This window comes from Telmatherina bonti, assembly GCF_933228915.1.
Source record: "Telmatherina bonti genome assembly, chromosome: 6".
Lineage (NCBI taxonomy): Eukaryota > Metazoa > Chordata > Actinopteri > Atheriniformes > Telmatherinidae > Telmatherina > Telmatherina bonti.
In genome coordinates, this window is record NC_136624.1 from 19,802,758 (window position 1) to 19,817,066 (window position 14,309).

At 39.7% G+C, this 14,309-nt stretch overlaps 1 protein-coding gene across 1 annotated transcript in view; it reads left to right on the top strand.

The window, feature by feature from the left end:
- Positions 1–14,309, top strand: part of chd5 (chromodomain helicase DNA binding protein 5) — a gene marked incomplete at both ends in the record, with an annotated part of 36,545 nt that overhangs the window by 13,208 nt on the left and 9,028 nt on the right. The window contains 25 exons of the mRNA XM_079241641.1: positions 45–286; positions 382–494; positions 654–780; positions 1,099–1,265; positions 2,994–3,212; positions 3,573–3,779; positions 4,159–4,370; positions 4,678–4,809; positions 4,976–5,084; positions 5,316–5,507; positions 5,684–5,884; positions 5,969–6,106; positions 6,205–6,326; positions 6,503–6,676; positions 6,837–6,978; positions 7,182–7,313; positions 7,447–7,564; positions 7,703–7,827; positions 7,949–8,195; positions 9,538–9,710; positions 10,482–10,656; positions 11,867–11,953; positions 12,093–12,181; positions 12,560–12,693; positions 14,051–14,195. Of these exons, the coding sequence (XP_079097767.1) occupies positions 45–286; positions 382–494; positions 654–780; positions 1,099–1,265; positions 2,994–3,212; positions 3,573–3,779; positions 4,159–4,370; positions 4,678–4,809; positions 4,976–5,084; positions 5,316–5,507; positions 5,684–5,884; positions 5,969–6,106; positions 6,205–6,326; positions 6,503–6,676; positions 6,837–6,978; positions 7,182–7,313; positions 7,447–7,564; positions 7,703–7,827; positions 7,949–8,195; positions 9,538–9,710; positions 10,482–10,656; positions 11,867–11,953; positions 12,093–12,181; positions 12,560–12,693; positions 14,051–14,195 (3,922 nt within the window). The remainder of the gene's footprint in view (positions 1–44; positions 287–381; positions 495–653; positions 781–1,098; positions 1,266–2,993; positions 3,213–3,572; positions 3,780–4,158; positions 4,371–4,677; positions 4,810–4,975; positions 5,085–5,315; positions 5,508–5,683; positions 5,885–5,968; positions 6,107–6,204; positions 6,327–6,502; positions 6,677–6,836; positions 6,979–7,181; positions 7,314–7,446; positions 7,565–7,702; positions 7,828–7,948; positions 8,196–9,537; positions 9,711–10,481; positions 10,657–11,866; positions 11,954–12,092; positions 12,182–12,559; positions 12,694–14,050; positions 14,196–14,309) is intronic.

Below are 14,309 nucleotides of genomic sequence, written 5' to 3' on the forward strand. Positions count from 1 at the left end.
ATAATAAAGCTGCTGTTGTCTCCTGTCCCACTGGTTTAACTCAGGCCTCTCATTGCCAAGAAGAACCCGAAGATTCCCATGTCAAAGATGATGACAGTGTTAGGGGCCAAGTGGCGAGAGTTCAGTGCCAACAACCCGTTCAAAGGCGCATCTGCCACCGCTGTGGCTGCTGCTGTGGCTGCCGCCGTGGAAACTGTTACAGTGGCTCAGCCAACGTCTGTCAGCAGCAGCCAGCTGGGCTCTCAGCTAGGGCCGATCAAAAAAGCCAAAACCAAAGAAGGAAAGGGTAAGGGCAGCTGAACTGTGACAGAAAGCATTGTTTTTATATAAGTAACATTAACCTAAACTATCACATGGTTAACACATCTGACCCTGTCTCAGGACCAGGAGTTCGAAAGAAAAGCAAGACTGTGAAAGAAGTGAAGAAGAAACCCAAGCCGAAGAAGACCAAATCAAAGTCTGGCCAAAGTGGGAAGAAAAAGAAAGCATCCTCGGTATGTTTTGTTATTTCTCAGCTTATTTATCTTCATAGCTTCTCAGACCCTCATTTTCAGTTTAGTGAAGTTGACCAAACTGTTTGCTGTGCTGAGTTAGTTCATTCAAATTCTACGTGTAGCTTGGAGCGCTTCAGCTCTGTGTGTTTGCTTTTCCAGAGTGAGGAGGACTTCCTGGAGGAGTCAGACTTTGATGACATCAGTATCCACAGTGCCTCTGTGCTTTATGATACCTTGGGGGCTGCCACCAAGAAAAAGTCCAGACGTGGCCGTAAAAAAAGGAAAAGTATGTTTATAGTCTAGTCTGTCTATGCTCTGTGGTTTGTTTGTTTTTCCCTCCAAATCCCATTGAAATCCTTCAAAATTCAGAATGTTTGATTATAAGAAATGAAGAGCTTTGTCTTCTTTATTTGTAGAGGGGGGTGGGGGAGGGGCGGGGGGTGTTCAGCTGTTGCTCTCATCCTCATAGGGTGTCATTCAGATTTAGCAACTGCTCATCATGTCATGTGTGAATTACTATATACTGAACCATAAATGTGATTCTGTGTGGAAAAACAACATTTTAAATCCCCCCCCCCCCCCCCCCCCCCCCTTCCATCTCCAGAGGAGGACGGTGATGGTTATGAGACAGACCACCAGGACTATTGTGAGGTTTGCCAGCAGGGTGGAGAAATTATCCTGTGCGACACCTGTCCAAGAGCTTACCACCTGGTTTGTCTGGACCCTGAGCTGGAAAAGGCACCTGAGGGAAAATGGAGCTGTCCACACTGTGTAAGCTGAATTTATGATCACTTGGACTTTAACAGCTGCGGTTTCAATCTATTAGTCGTATTGCTCATAAATGTTTGATATGGCAGTGTCTAACTTCACTATGGGCAAGCCTGATTGTACCCTACTAGAACTTTTAGAAACCGTTTGTTTGTCATTCAGTCGTGTTGAGAAGCAATCCAACTATCTGTTTAGAAAATTGAGCAATGCTTTTTCTATACCTGCTGAATCCAGTTCTGGGTTGTAGGAAAGGAGAGGGGTCAAACTAAATACAACCTGGAAGCGTTGCCAGTAGAGGAGTGCAATATTGTATCAACTGTGATAATAGCAGTAGATTTTGACACCGATCGGAAATATATTGTTGTGATACCACATTATCAGGCATTTCTGGTGTGATGATGTTATATAATCTCAACCTGCAACTATTGCCTGCAACAAAGTAGAGCTCAGATGAACGAGTGAACAAAGGAACATGTCAGAGAAAAGCAGAGTGTGGCTGTGCGTTATTAAATAATGTTGATTCTGGCTTTAAACGATAAACAGAAATCTCAACAAAAACTGTTTATGAAAATAATTTTGCTGTAAGTCACTTGCTCATAAAGATTGCACTCTTCTGCCACTTCCAAAGCTGAATGCAGGTACCACCATTGTCACCCAGCTACCCAACTTTGCAACTCTGTCACTTTATTTTACGACTTTTCAGAAAAAAATGAATAGCAACAAATACAGCAAGTCTTATTGGACTGTTACGGAGACAGATGATACTTTGATATAACTAAAAGAATCCAATGAAAACCCAGATACCCCAGCTTTTCACCTGCACCTAAACACACCATCAAGCATCAAACTGTGAGGTTTCCAGAAACACCTTGAGCACTTGTCAACTGATCTGTGCATAACTGCTGTTTTGTCTGCGCGTATCAGGCAAATTGTACACTCATTTAATGATTTGTTTGCGTAGTTCAAAAGTAGTCTTTTTGAACTCAAAACTATTACATTTGTGAGGCTGAAGGTAAAAAACATTCCGTGTAAAACTTTAAATTTTGCGCTTTTTGTAATTTGTGTATCGTGTATTTTTTTGCGCACGTTATTTCTAGATGTTTGTGCCTGCAACTGAAAATATATTTGTAAGTACCCAAAGTTACACCGAAAATTGTTTATGCTGTATACAAACTATGTAATAATACACTTACAACTACCTAAAATTACACAAATTAGTTTGTACAGTTTGCAAATCATGTATTACACACATAATAATATTGAGTAAATTTTCTCTGCATTTTGAGTTCTCATGGCACGTCGTTTTCCGTTTACCAGTCGTCTTCCTTTTTATATGAACCATTGTTTTTCCCACAGGTTCTGTTTTTCCTGGACATGTGCAGATATGCAGATGCAGAAAATACTTTGTGTTATTGGAACTTTAACTTTAACTTATTGGAACTTTAATCCTTGACTTAAACTACTTTTCTGCTTCAGGGAGATCTGCTCTTAAAATTATGTCCTTAAAGTCTACTAAGTTGGTGCTCAAGCCTGTCTTGAATAATTTGTACAGAGTTACACTGCATGACTTATAAATAAGTTAAGAGATCTGACAACAAAGAGTGATTCATGCAGCGTTTCAGTCTCTCCAACTCTGCCTTGTCAGAATACAAACCAATCAGTCATATCAGCAATAGGGTGGATTATCTTTACTACTGCATATGTTCACAGCAGCTGTGTTCCCTCTCTCAGGAAAAGGAGGGAATCCAGTGGGAGGCCAAAGATGAGGAGGAAGATGAAGAGGAGGCTGCAGGTGAGGAAGAGGATGACCACATGGAGTTTTGTAGAGTATGTAAAGACGGAGGAGAGCTTCTGTGTTGTGACACCTGTCCGTCATCCTACCACATCCACTGCCTCAACCCACCTCTGCCTGAGATCCCAAACGGAGAGTGGCTGTGCCCGCGCTGCATGGTGAGCTTTTTCTCACTTCCGGTGGGATTCAACATTCATTTTTTACTGCTACGCTCAGCCAGTGATGCAATGTGGGTGCAAAAATGTGAATATAGATGTAATAACCACACGACAATCATCCTTCACATGTTCACTTCTTTCCAAGTGTGCAATGAGTCTGAACTTAACCCTTTCTTGGCTTATCCTATAGAAACATTACGCTAACAGTTAAAATACTAATGTGTGTAATTCAGTTCCTGAGTGGTACTTATAAGGCTCAAATCTTTTGTTATTGATTGCACTTGGGTTTTTACAAGTAGTAGGAAAGTATTTTAAAATACATCTGTGACACCTTTTGTTTGCTTGTTTGTTTTTCCATAGTGTCCGCCTCTCAAAGGCAAAGTGCAAAAGATTCTTCACTGGACATGGGGAGAACCCCCGCTGCCGGCCGAACTGCCTCCAGGGCCTGATGGGAAGCCAGTTGATCCTCTGATCAAGCCCCCGCTCAAGGGCCACCCGGAGCGGGAGTTCTTTGTAAAATGGGCTGGCCTTTCATACTGGCACTGCTCTTGGGTCAGCGAACTGCAGGTGAGATGCCAGAAGAGGAAACATTCTCTAATCAGCATTTGACCAGAATATCTAAGTGCACATTTTGTTTACTGCGGAACACACACATTGAATCAGGAGACTATTTTGTACATCTTCTATTTTAAGTTTTTATATGTATGGGCATATAGTTTGACATGCAAAACCATTCAAACTTCAATCAGAATTAACATGCAATTCGTAGTGATGAAAGATTTTTTTTTTTTTTTTTCAGCTGTTTTCTCCAGGTTGAATCCATCCTGTAGCTTTGTGTTGTTATGCTGTAGATGAATTATACGATTGGCAGGATGAAAATCTTTTACCAATGTTGAGTCTTGAGTTGAAACCAACTACATTTTGTGTTTGCTCTGTGGTTGAGCAGCTTGAGCTGTATCACACAGTCATGTATCGGAACTACCAGCGGAAGAACGACATGGATGAACCTCCACCGTATGACTACGGTTCTGGAGAGGAGGAGCTCAACAATGAGAAAAGGAAGAGCAAAGACCCTCAGTATGCTGCGATGGAGGAGCGCTTTTACCGCTATGGCATTAAACCAGAATGGATGGTTATCCATCGGGTACTCAACCACAGGTGGCTGCTCACTGTTGCACAAGCTCTCACAACATTGGTGTATTTTAGATGCCAGATATTTCACGGAACTGATGTGAAGCTACTGAGTTTGTTCTTGCCACATCTTGCATTTACTTTCTCTTTATATTTTTGATATTGATCAAGATTCAGCTGCACTGAACCGCACATTTAATTATTTGAGATAAACATGCTTTTTTTAAATGATAAAAATATAAATAATATGAATATTTTGTGTAAATAACTGACCAGTTAAAATATATCTCAGAAAAACATACTTTCTATTCTTTTTCATGTTTATATATTACAGTTTTGACAAGGACGGTGACGTGCATTACCTGATCAAGTGGAGAGACCTACCATATGACCAGTGCACCTGGGAGGTGGATGAGTTCAGCGTTCCAGAGTATGACACTCATAAAACCTTCTACTGGGACCACAGGTTGGTTTGAAGCTTTTTTTTGCCACTCTTTTCTAATTGTGTGATATCTATGAAAAACACAGACTGAAGGATGATTTGCAGACAAACAAAGGTGTACTTCTGTTATTCCTCTGTTTGAGACATTTGTCAGTATTACAGAACTGTAACACTGCAATCGTTTTTACAGAGAGCAAATTTTAGGAGAGGACCAGCGCCCCCTTGTGGTGAGGAAAAGCAAGAAGCTTAAAGAGGACCATCCAAAGAGAGAAGTCCCTCCTGATGCTCCAATCATTGATGTAAGCAGCCTGAGATATGTTTTTAATGAGAAACACAGAAAGGCACTGATTGCAGCAACAAGTTATAATTTTTGATATCTTAAAAGTGAAAGCGGTAGTACCCACATGGTCTAAAATGGCAAATTCCCAGTTCCTTTCTTAAATACCTCACACTGACCTAAATGCTGCCCAGTTTGTTGACTCTAACATCTGCAATCGCTACAAGTCATGCCTGTCTTTCACACTACTTAGCCAACCATCAAATTTGAGCACCAGCCCTGGTACATCAATGCCACTGGGGGAACGCTGCACCCATATCAACTGGAAGGCCTGAACTGGTTGAGATTTTCCTGGGCACAGGGCACAGATACTATCCTGGCTGATGAAATGGGTCTAGGAAAGACTGTACAAACAATAGTTTTTCTCTACTCACTGTATAAAGAGGTAAGCGGAAAAATGTCCTCTTTTGTCACCTTCCAATCACATGTAAAACATATATGGCAGTGTGGATTTCGATGAAATCATTTTGCACCCTTAGAAAAGGATATGATGAAAACAGTCTTACTTTTGCTTGTGATGTACTCCAGGAGTGGCTTAGCCATGTCTTTCCTTTCTCTTAGGGTCATTCTAAAGGGCCTTTTTTGGTGAGTGCACCTCTGTCCACTATCATCAACTGGGAGAGAGAATTTGAGATGTGGGCTCCAGATTTCTACGTGGTGACATACACTGGAGACAAAGACAGCAGGGCTATTATCAGGGAGAATGAGTTCACATTTGAAGACAGCGCGGTAAAATCCGGACGCAAAGTTTTTCGTATGAAGGTACTGCACCTCATGCTCGTCTCATGATGACTACTATCTGTTATAGTTGACATTGTACGTAAGACTTTCTTTGTTCTACTGTAGAAAGACACTCCTATCAAGTTTCATGTTCTGCTGACTTCTTATGAGCTGATCACTATTGATCAAGCCATCCTGGGCTCCATCACTTGGGCTTGTCTGGTTGTAGATGAGGCGCACAGACTGAAGAACAACCAGTCAAAGGTGAAACAACCATTTCTGATCCACCTGTTAGTAATCAGATGAATCATTGCACTTTGCTGTAGTGTACATTTTTGGACAATGATGTGTGTCCTGTTCAGTTTTTCAGAATTCTTAATGGGTATAAGATCTACTACAAGCTGCTGCTCACTGGAACTCCTCTTCAGAACAACCTGGAGGAGCTGTTCCACCTGCTTAACTTCCTCACCCCAGAGCGCTTCAAGTCAGTTCTGTCTCTTATTCTTTTTAAAGCTACCTCCCAAGTATCTAATGAAGTTATACCTAGACATTCACCATGTTTGCTTTGATTGTTTAGCTTGAATTGAATATATTAGATTGCGTCAGAAAAATCTTGTCTTTTTAATGAAAATCTTCTTTATTTTGGTTTACTCTTTACAGTAACCTGGAAGGCTTTTTGGAAGAATTTGCAGATATCTCCAAAGAAGACCAGATAAAGAAACTCCATGACCTGCTCGGACCTCACATGCTCAGAAGGCTCAAAGCTGACGTGTTTAAGAACATGCCTGCCAAGACGGAACTGATCGTCAGGGTAGAGCTCAGTCCCATGCAAAAGTATGTCTGTTTCTGAAGAGATTCCTATTGTTTTAGTACGACTTGAACGCTACATTTCTAATGTTTAAATTATACCGGATTACTGACAGGTGTGACACATTTTTTAATTTTCATTTGGATTTCTTCTGCTCAAATCTTCAACATCTTTAATCTGCTGCAGGAAATATTACAAATTCATCTTGACGCGAAACTTTGAGGCTCTTAATTCTAAAGGTGGAGGGAACCAAGTGTCTCTACTCAACATTATGATGGACCTGAAGAAGTGCTGCAACCACCCCTACTTGTTCCCTGTGGCTGCTGGGGTAAGCTAGAAAAACACAAACAAAATAAAAACGCAAAAGTGAAACATTGTGATTTCTGCAGGAGTGTTTATTTAAAAAAAAAAAAAAAACAACAAAAAAAAAACAAAAAAACAAGTGACAAAGGTTGTCCCTATGTGCTAAACTAAAAACTCCTACATGACAAACTTCTGTATCTGATGCCTGAAATCATGTCTATTTTGAAGGAGGCTCCAGTTTTACCCAACGGCTCTTATGATGGAAACCTGCTGGTGAAGTCCTCAGGAAAATTGACGCTGCTTCAGAAAATGTTAAAGAAACTCAAAGATGAAGGACACAGAGTTCTTATTTTCTCTCAGGTAACAGTGACATTCATGCTGTGTACTCGCTGGAAACCCTCACCAGTTAAAGTGACCATGAGTGATGGGCTGCAAATTATTTGATATTCTGAGATTTACAGGAGATTCCAAGTTTATTCCATCTTGTTCACAGATGACAAAGATGCTGGATCTGCTTGAGGACTTTCTCGAGTTTGAGGGTTATAAATATGAACGTATTGATGGGGGGATTACAGGAGGCCTGAGGCAGGAGGCCATAGACCGTTTTAATGGTGAGTTTTTCTCAAACTCTTTTACTGTAAGTTTAGATTGGCTTCACATTCTTCCCCAGGCTTGCTGTCACTTTATCACACTCTCTTGCACACAAAGCAATAGTCTTTTTTTTTTCTTCTTGTTGTTTTGTGTCACAGCTCCAGGCGCGCAGCAGTTCTGCTTCTTGCTTTCAACACGGGCTGGAGGTCTGGGCATTAATCTGGCGAGCGCAGACACTGTGATCATCTATGACTCTGACTGGAATCCACACAATGACATCCAAGTACTGGTTTCACACAGAAAGTATAATGGAGTCTTGCATGCATTTGCTACATTTTATTATTCAGCAGATTTCAGCTGTTTGCTGCTCTCTGTCCTTACGAGTCATTCCTCACTTCTCCTAGGCTTTTAGCAGAGCACACCGTATAGGTCAAAACAAGAAGGTGATGATCTACCGTTTTGTGACTCGAGGCTCTGTGGAGGAGAGAATTACTCAGGTGGCAAAGAGGAAAATGATGCTGACTCACTTGGTGGTACGACCTGGCCTTGGCTCCAAAACTGGCTCCATGTCCAAACAGGAACTGGACGACATCCTCAAATTTGGAACTGAGGAGCTTTTTAAGGATGAAATGGAGGCAGCACGAACTATGGGTATGTGTTCATAACCTGCCTTAAAATGACTTTTCAATTGTAAAAAGGAACTTTTGAAATTTGAATTTAAAACTTGAAATTATCTTAAAATTTGATTTTAAACTCAAAGTTTGAATTTTTAATTTAGTTTTAGACTGTCAGGGTCCGTTTCATTCAGAATGTTCATGTTTAAGTCATTAAGTTTTCTGTTCAGAAGTGATTGTTAAACCCCTCCCCACCCCGACCACCCAAAATCAAAACAAAACAAAACAAAAAAAAAAGAAAACAAGCGTTTATTAAAATTTTGTCCTACAATGATAAAAAAAAATGTATATTATAGTAAATATTTCTAGTGTATATTCTCAGGCTTGCTCCTCTCTGTACTAGTACAGGTAGACTTACAGTTATACCTACAAGTTGAAACCATTATCTGGACTGTTTTTCGTATCCTTTATCTATTTTTATATTCTATATGTATTATCATCTCTATTTTATTCCATGCCTGGCTCTTTTTCCTGTGTGTTCCCTTTTGCTGCTGTTGCACCGTTAATTTCCCAGCTGTGGGACAAATAAAGGAATCTTGAATCTTGAAAAAACTAAAAATAAACTAGAAGTCATTTTTATTTTCAACTGTGAAAAATAAAATCAGCAAAATGATGAAACTGGCTTAATTTTGATTTTATATTTTTCAGAACAAAACATAAAACCATTAAAATGCAAACACAAACACAATGTCATTGCACATCCAACACAATAACAACAAAATTAGCCACAGTGTAGGCAGTAAGTACATTTATAAGCCCAAATAAAACTGACTCAAAACTCTTTGGATATTAGAAAAGTAATCTTTTCAGCTGTGCTCAGAAATGTCAAACGTTGAGTCTGCATCAAGAGTCACCATGAAAGTACACTGCCTCAGTTTGTCAAATGTTGGAAATGTCCCACCTTCCCATTAAACAAATCGGCTGGTCTTCTCTGGTTCTACATTTTACTTGGCAAGAATGAAACAACTCAGTATGTATGTTTTTAGTCTTAATCAAGTAATACCACTGTTAATACTTAAACTGTCCAATATGACAGATGGCAGATTTATAAATATTCATTTATCTGCTGACTTTCTGATACATTTTTATTTTCGTACATATTCTGTCAGAAAGGATGTATCTGCTTGTGTTTGCTCAAACGAAGACATGCAGAAAACCTGCAGATTTGTACACAAATCTTCAGCTCCAACATCAGGAGTCAGTGAAGAATCTCTAAAATATTTTTTGATACTCACTATCATTCACCTCACCAAAATCTGCATAATTTTTGTCTGCTTTAAAATACTTCCTGTTTGTTACTACGAACTTTTCATCACTAGGGGACAACAAAGATGGTGAGGAGGGCAGTGTGATTCACTATGATGATGATGCCATTTCAAAACTGCTTGATCGCAGCCAGGATGCCACTGAAGACACAGAGATACAGAACATGAACGAGTACCTGAGCTCCTTTAAGGTGGCTCAGTATGTGGTGAAAGAAGAAGATGGAGAGGTGAGAGTATAACAACATTCCTCAGCTTACGCATACATTCAGATCAAAAACAGGAAGAAAAAAAAAAGATCACAAACTGGCAGAAAACACGGTTCGTTTTTTTCTTTCTTTATGCTTAATCATGCAAAAGAAGATGATGCAGTTCAAAACAGAATATTCTGTTACTTTTACCTGCAAGCCAACAGAGAAAGCTGCTTTTCTTTTCCTTTTCAAACTCAAGGGCACACACACGCACACACACACACACACACACCAGCATGTCATGCGTCCTCTGATAGACTTGAGAGACTTTTGCCTCTGATGCTTTATGCACTAACAATAGAAGTTTACACTAAACTGCTTAAATGATGCTGAATGAGAAGCTGTCAAAATCTTTATATGGAGACAGGAAACAAGTGGAAAAAGTGGTAATATTTAAGTCACAGCAGACTCCAGTTTTGCCCTGCGATGGACTGGTGACCTGTCCAGGGTGTGCCCTGCCTCTCGCTCAGTGATTACTGGGATGCGCTCCAGCTTCCCTGCAACCCTTAATCGGACAAGTGGTCAGGAAAATGACCGACTAACTGATTCCAATTTTTATATTCAGGACAACATGGAACACAAACATACATGAGCTGAGAGCGAATGAACGATTTAATCATTGCAAAACAATGTTAGAAATCTGACAACATATTAAAATATTAATATTGAGATTAAAATGTCTTTACAATGTTAGCATTAAGAGTTTGTTATTTGTCACCACCATTTACTTCTGATTGTTTTTACATTTAGGAGGAAGTGGAGCGGGAGATAATCAAGCAAGAGGAGAATGTGGACCCTGACTACTGGGAAAAGCTTCTCCGTCATCACTATGAGCAGCAGCAGGAGGACCTGGCCAGAAACCTGGGCAAAGGCAAACGCATCCGGAAGCAGGTCAACTACAACGATACGACCCAGGAGGACCAAGGTATGCAGAAACACACACCTGGTCAGTCAGGACCTGCATGTTTAGCTTTGGTGTGCTGCCATAAACTTCCACCAAGACGTGCTAATTGTTGCTTCCCAGTAGATTTTAAACCTTGTCTTTTGGATTGACATACACTGTATGAAATAGATGAATATGGCCAATGATGGTTTTGTTGAGTTCAGTAGTTTGGCTTTTGCTATCTTGATCTTTTCATAGTGAGTCAGCAGTGGGTTTGTCATTCACCACAAGCATACCCAAATCTGATGTCTGTTTGTTCTGTATGAAAGTAGATCATAAAATATCCATCATGCTCATGTGTGAAGCAGACTAAAAAAACCCAAAATGAAAAACATTTCCAGAGTTTACATATAAAAAGAGAGTTACAATATGCTGGTACAATACAGCTCAATCTTTTTTTTTTCTCTCGAATGGTTAATTATGTAGTTAGCGCCACCTGACAGATACAGTCCTGTTGCGTGTTTTCGTTCTCGTCCAGCTGTGGCTCCTAATGAGCTCTGCAGTGCTACAGTACAGTGGTTATAGAAGCACTGCAGAGCACTGATAGGTCAGAGAGTAATCACATTTGAGCTTCAGTCATAATTTCTATATTATTTGACCCCTTTTCTTCCCTATGCTCTCATAAAAGTTTCCCCCTGCTGGCCATTATATAAAACACAGTTGGGCACATCTGCATTGTCTTCATTTGCTTTAGGCTGCAGGCTGCATACATCTATTTTCATACAGTCTACTTATCTCCTAAACAGATCATCTTAAAGACAAAGATGCAAATACTCTTCTCCTGTAATTCTTACCAAGAGAATATGGTCTCTATGAGGTTTGCCACGTAATGTGTGACAGTATAAAAACCTTAAAGCATTTGTATCTCATGTATTTATAACATCATATTCAGGGCACTTCTTTTTAATAGTTCGCCAACTTCTCTTTCTATTGCATTTGTCCTGTAGTTGATCTTTTAAGGGTGTGTAAAGTTTTCACAGCCTATTGCAGATTGGAGTACACTCTAAGTTAAAGTGAGTGTCTGCTGTAGTTGTCTGCTCTCACCTCACTTCCAGAGGACAGAAGTGGTGCATCGTGTGCATGCCCAGCAGTTCTGTAGTGGTCTGTAGTAATCTGCAGTGCCATGGCGCCCCCAGGTGGCCACCAGCAGAAGCGAATGCAATGTACTGTTTCTCTTTGATGTGTGGCTCAGAATGGCAGGATGATCTTTCAGACAATCACTCGGAGTACTCCATCGGGTCCGAGGATGAGGACGAAGATTTTGAGGAGAGGCCTGAAGGTATCCTGATTTTACTTTTTTTTTCTTTTTTTTACGGTCTCAAGAAATACTAAATGACACAGATTAGTGTCAGTTAAGCTTATTTTTAAAGGTCGTATTTGCCATGTTTCTAATGAAGGTTTGGTCTGGCCTTTGGCAGGTGCACGCAGACAGTCTCGCCGGCAGCTCAAGAGTGAGAAGGACAAACCTCTGCCACCCTTACTGGCACGTGTTGGAGGCAGTATTGAGGTATGAATTCTAAGAAATTGAAATTTTTCCAATATATCTGTAGAAACTTAGTGAAGAATTGTGAAAACAATTTGCATGGTGTGTATTTGTGTAGTCCTAATAATTCTGTAAACTTTGCTTAAAAAGATTAAAAAAAAAGGTTTGGATGAAGAACCACAATAGGCTAGCATGTCAGGAAGCATCAGTCCTCTGCATCTGATTGTTTTCTCATTCACTTCCTTGTGTATCAAGCAAACGATGACACAATGTTTACTGTTTAATGTTTACTGTCTAATATGCAGCATGTACAGGAATATACTGTGTTTTTTTTTTCTGAGGATGCTTTGTTTACTCTCTCTTTCAAATCTGTTTACACTTCCATCTCTTCTTCATCACAAGGTCTTGGGGTTCAATGCTCGCCAGAGGAAAGCCTTCCTCAACGCCATCATGCGCTGGGGCATGCCTCCGCAGGATGCATTTAACTCCCACTGGCTGGTGAGGGACCTGAGGGGGAAGAGTGAGCGAGAGTTCAGGTGATTCTACACTGATTTTAGATTTTACTGTAATGCACCAACTTAAACCTTGACTTAGTTTTCATGCAACAGAAGGTTAGCAATATTAATAATCAGAGGAAAGTCTGAACATTTTTCTCAACACTGACTCCATGTAGGAGTCAGTGCAAACCTCCAGTGGGCTCTTAATAATGTTATAATTGTGGTGTTGCAGCCCCACACAACCACTGCAACTTGTGCTACTGTTGTTATTACTGATATGTTTACTACTAATCTTTCTTTTAGTGAGTAAAATCAAAGCGATAACCAGCATATAATGGCTTATTTGAGGACTGTCCTATTTACCAGTTTTACTTGTTGCTGTTAAATTACATTTTGTGGAAACTTCAGTCATCAGCAGCTAAATGTCATTTGAAAGTAATTTCCAAGCCGTTAGAAACAGGAAATTGAGATACCGAATCCCCTTTAAATTCTATACGTTCTCTCTGAAAAGAGTAAAATTAGAATACACCAGTACTATGTGTCAGTAGATTAAAGTCCCCCAGGTTAATAAAATCACCATGTCAGCTGACTCCTACTGGCTGCTATTGCAGAGATGTCTGCTGATGATATCTCTTGCTACTCAAATTGCTATTGTGTACAATAAAGATTATGATTTCACTGTTAAAACATGTGTTATTTAATGCATTAGAATTGCCTCAAAGTTGCCTAACACTTGTGATTACATTTATACATTTTCTCTAACAACAAAGAGGTAAAATGAAAGGTATCTGGCTGAAACCCTTTAATTCGGCAGCATCAGCAACTTTTTGTACTGCTTCGAAGATGGCTGTACAATCTATACGGCTAGAATAATATATTAAAGGTGGAGTATGTAAGATTTTCAATATTTTCAAAATAAATTAATTGATAAAATAACTACAATCATAATTAGATCGTTTTTTAAACACATAGGTTCCAGTCTGTCCATATTTGATGCGTTATTAAATTACAAGTTTAATTAATGACAAATGACAAAAAGCACTTTTTTTTACTGGTAGGCAAACATTTAAGAAGGGTCTTTGTCATTAATTAAGCTTCTAATTTAATAACACATCAAATATGGACAGACTGGAACCTACATGTTTAAAACAAACTATTTAATTATGATTGTAGTTATTTTATTAATTAATTTATTTTGAAAATATTGAAAATCTTACATACTCCACCTTTAATATACATGATAGAATTATATTTCTACCTCTGCTCTCCTAGACACTGCTGCTTCTGAGCCTACCTTTAGCAGTTTTACTGCCTTCTAACTGTTAACAGTTTGTACTTGTGACAAAAGCACAGGTCCACTTTGCTGCTGTATGTCTAAACTATCCTTGTTTACCAGGGCCTATGTGTCTCTGTTCATGAGACATTTATGTGAGCCAGGGGCCGATGGAGCAGAGACCTTTGCTGATGGAGTCCCTCGTGAGGGCTTGTCTCGTCAGCATGTTCTCACCAGGATCGGAGTCATGTCGCTTGTCAGGAAAAAGGTAGTGCTTAGTCAACCAGAGACATCTTTTACACACAACACTAAGTCTTGAGCTGGAACACTAACAGATTAGGAAAAAGTAGGTCAGCATGTCTGGGCAGAAGGAAAGGCAGAG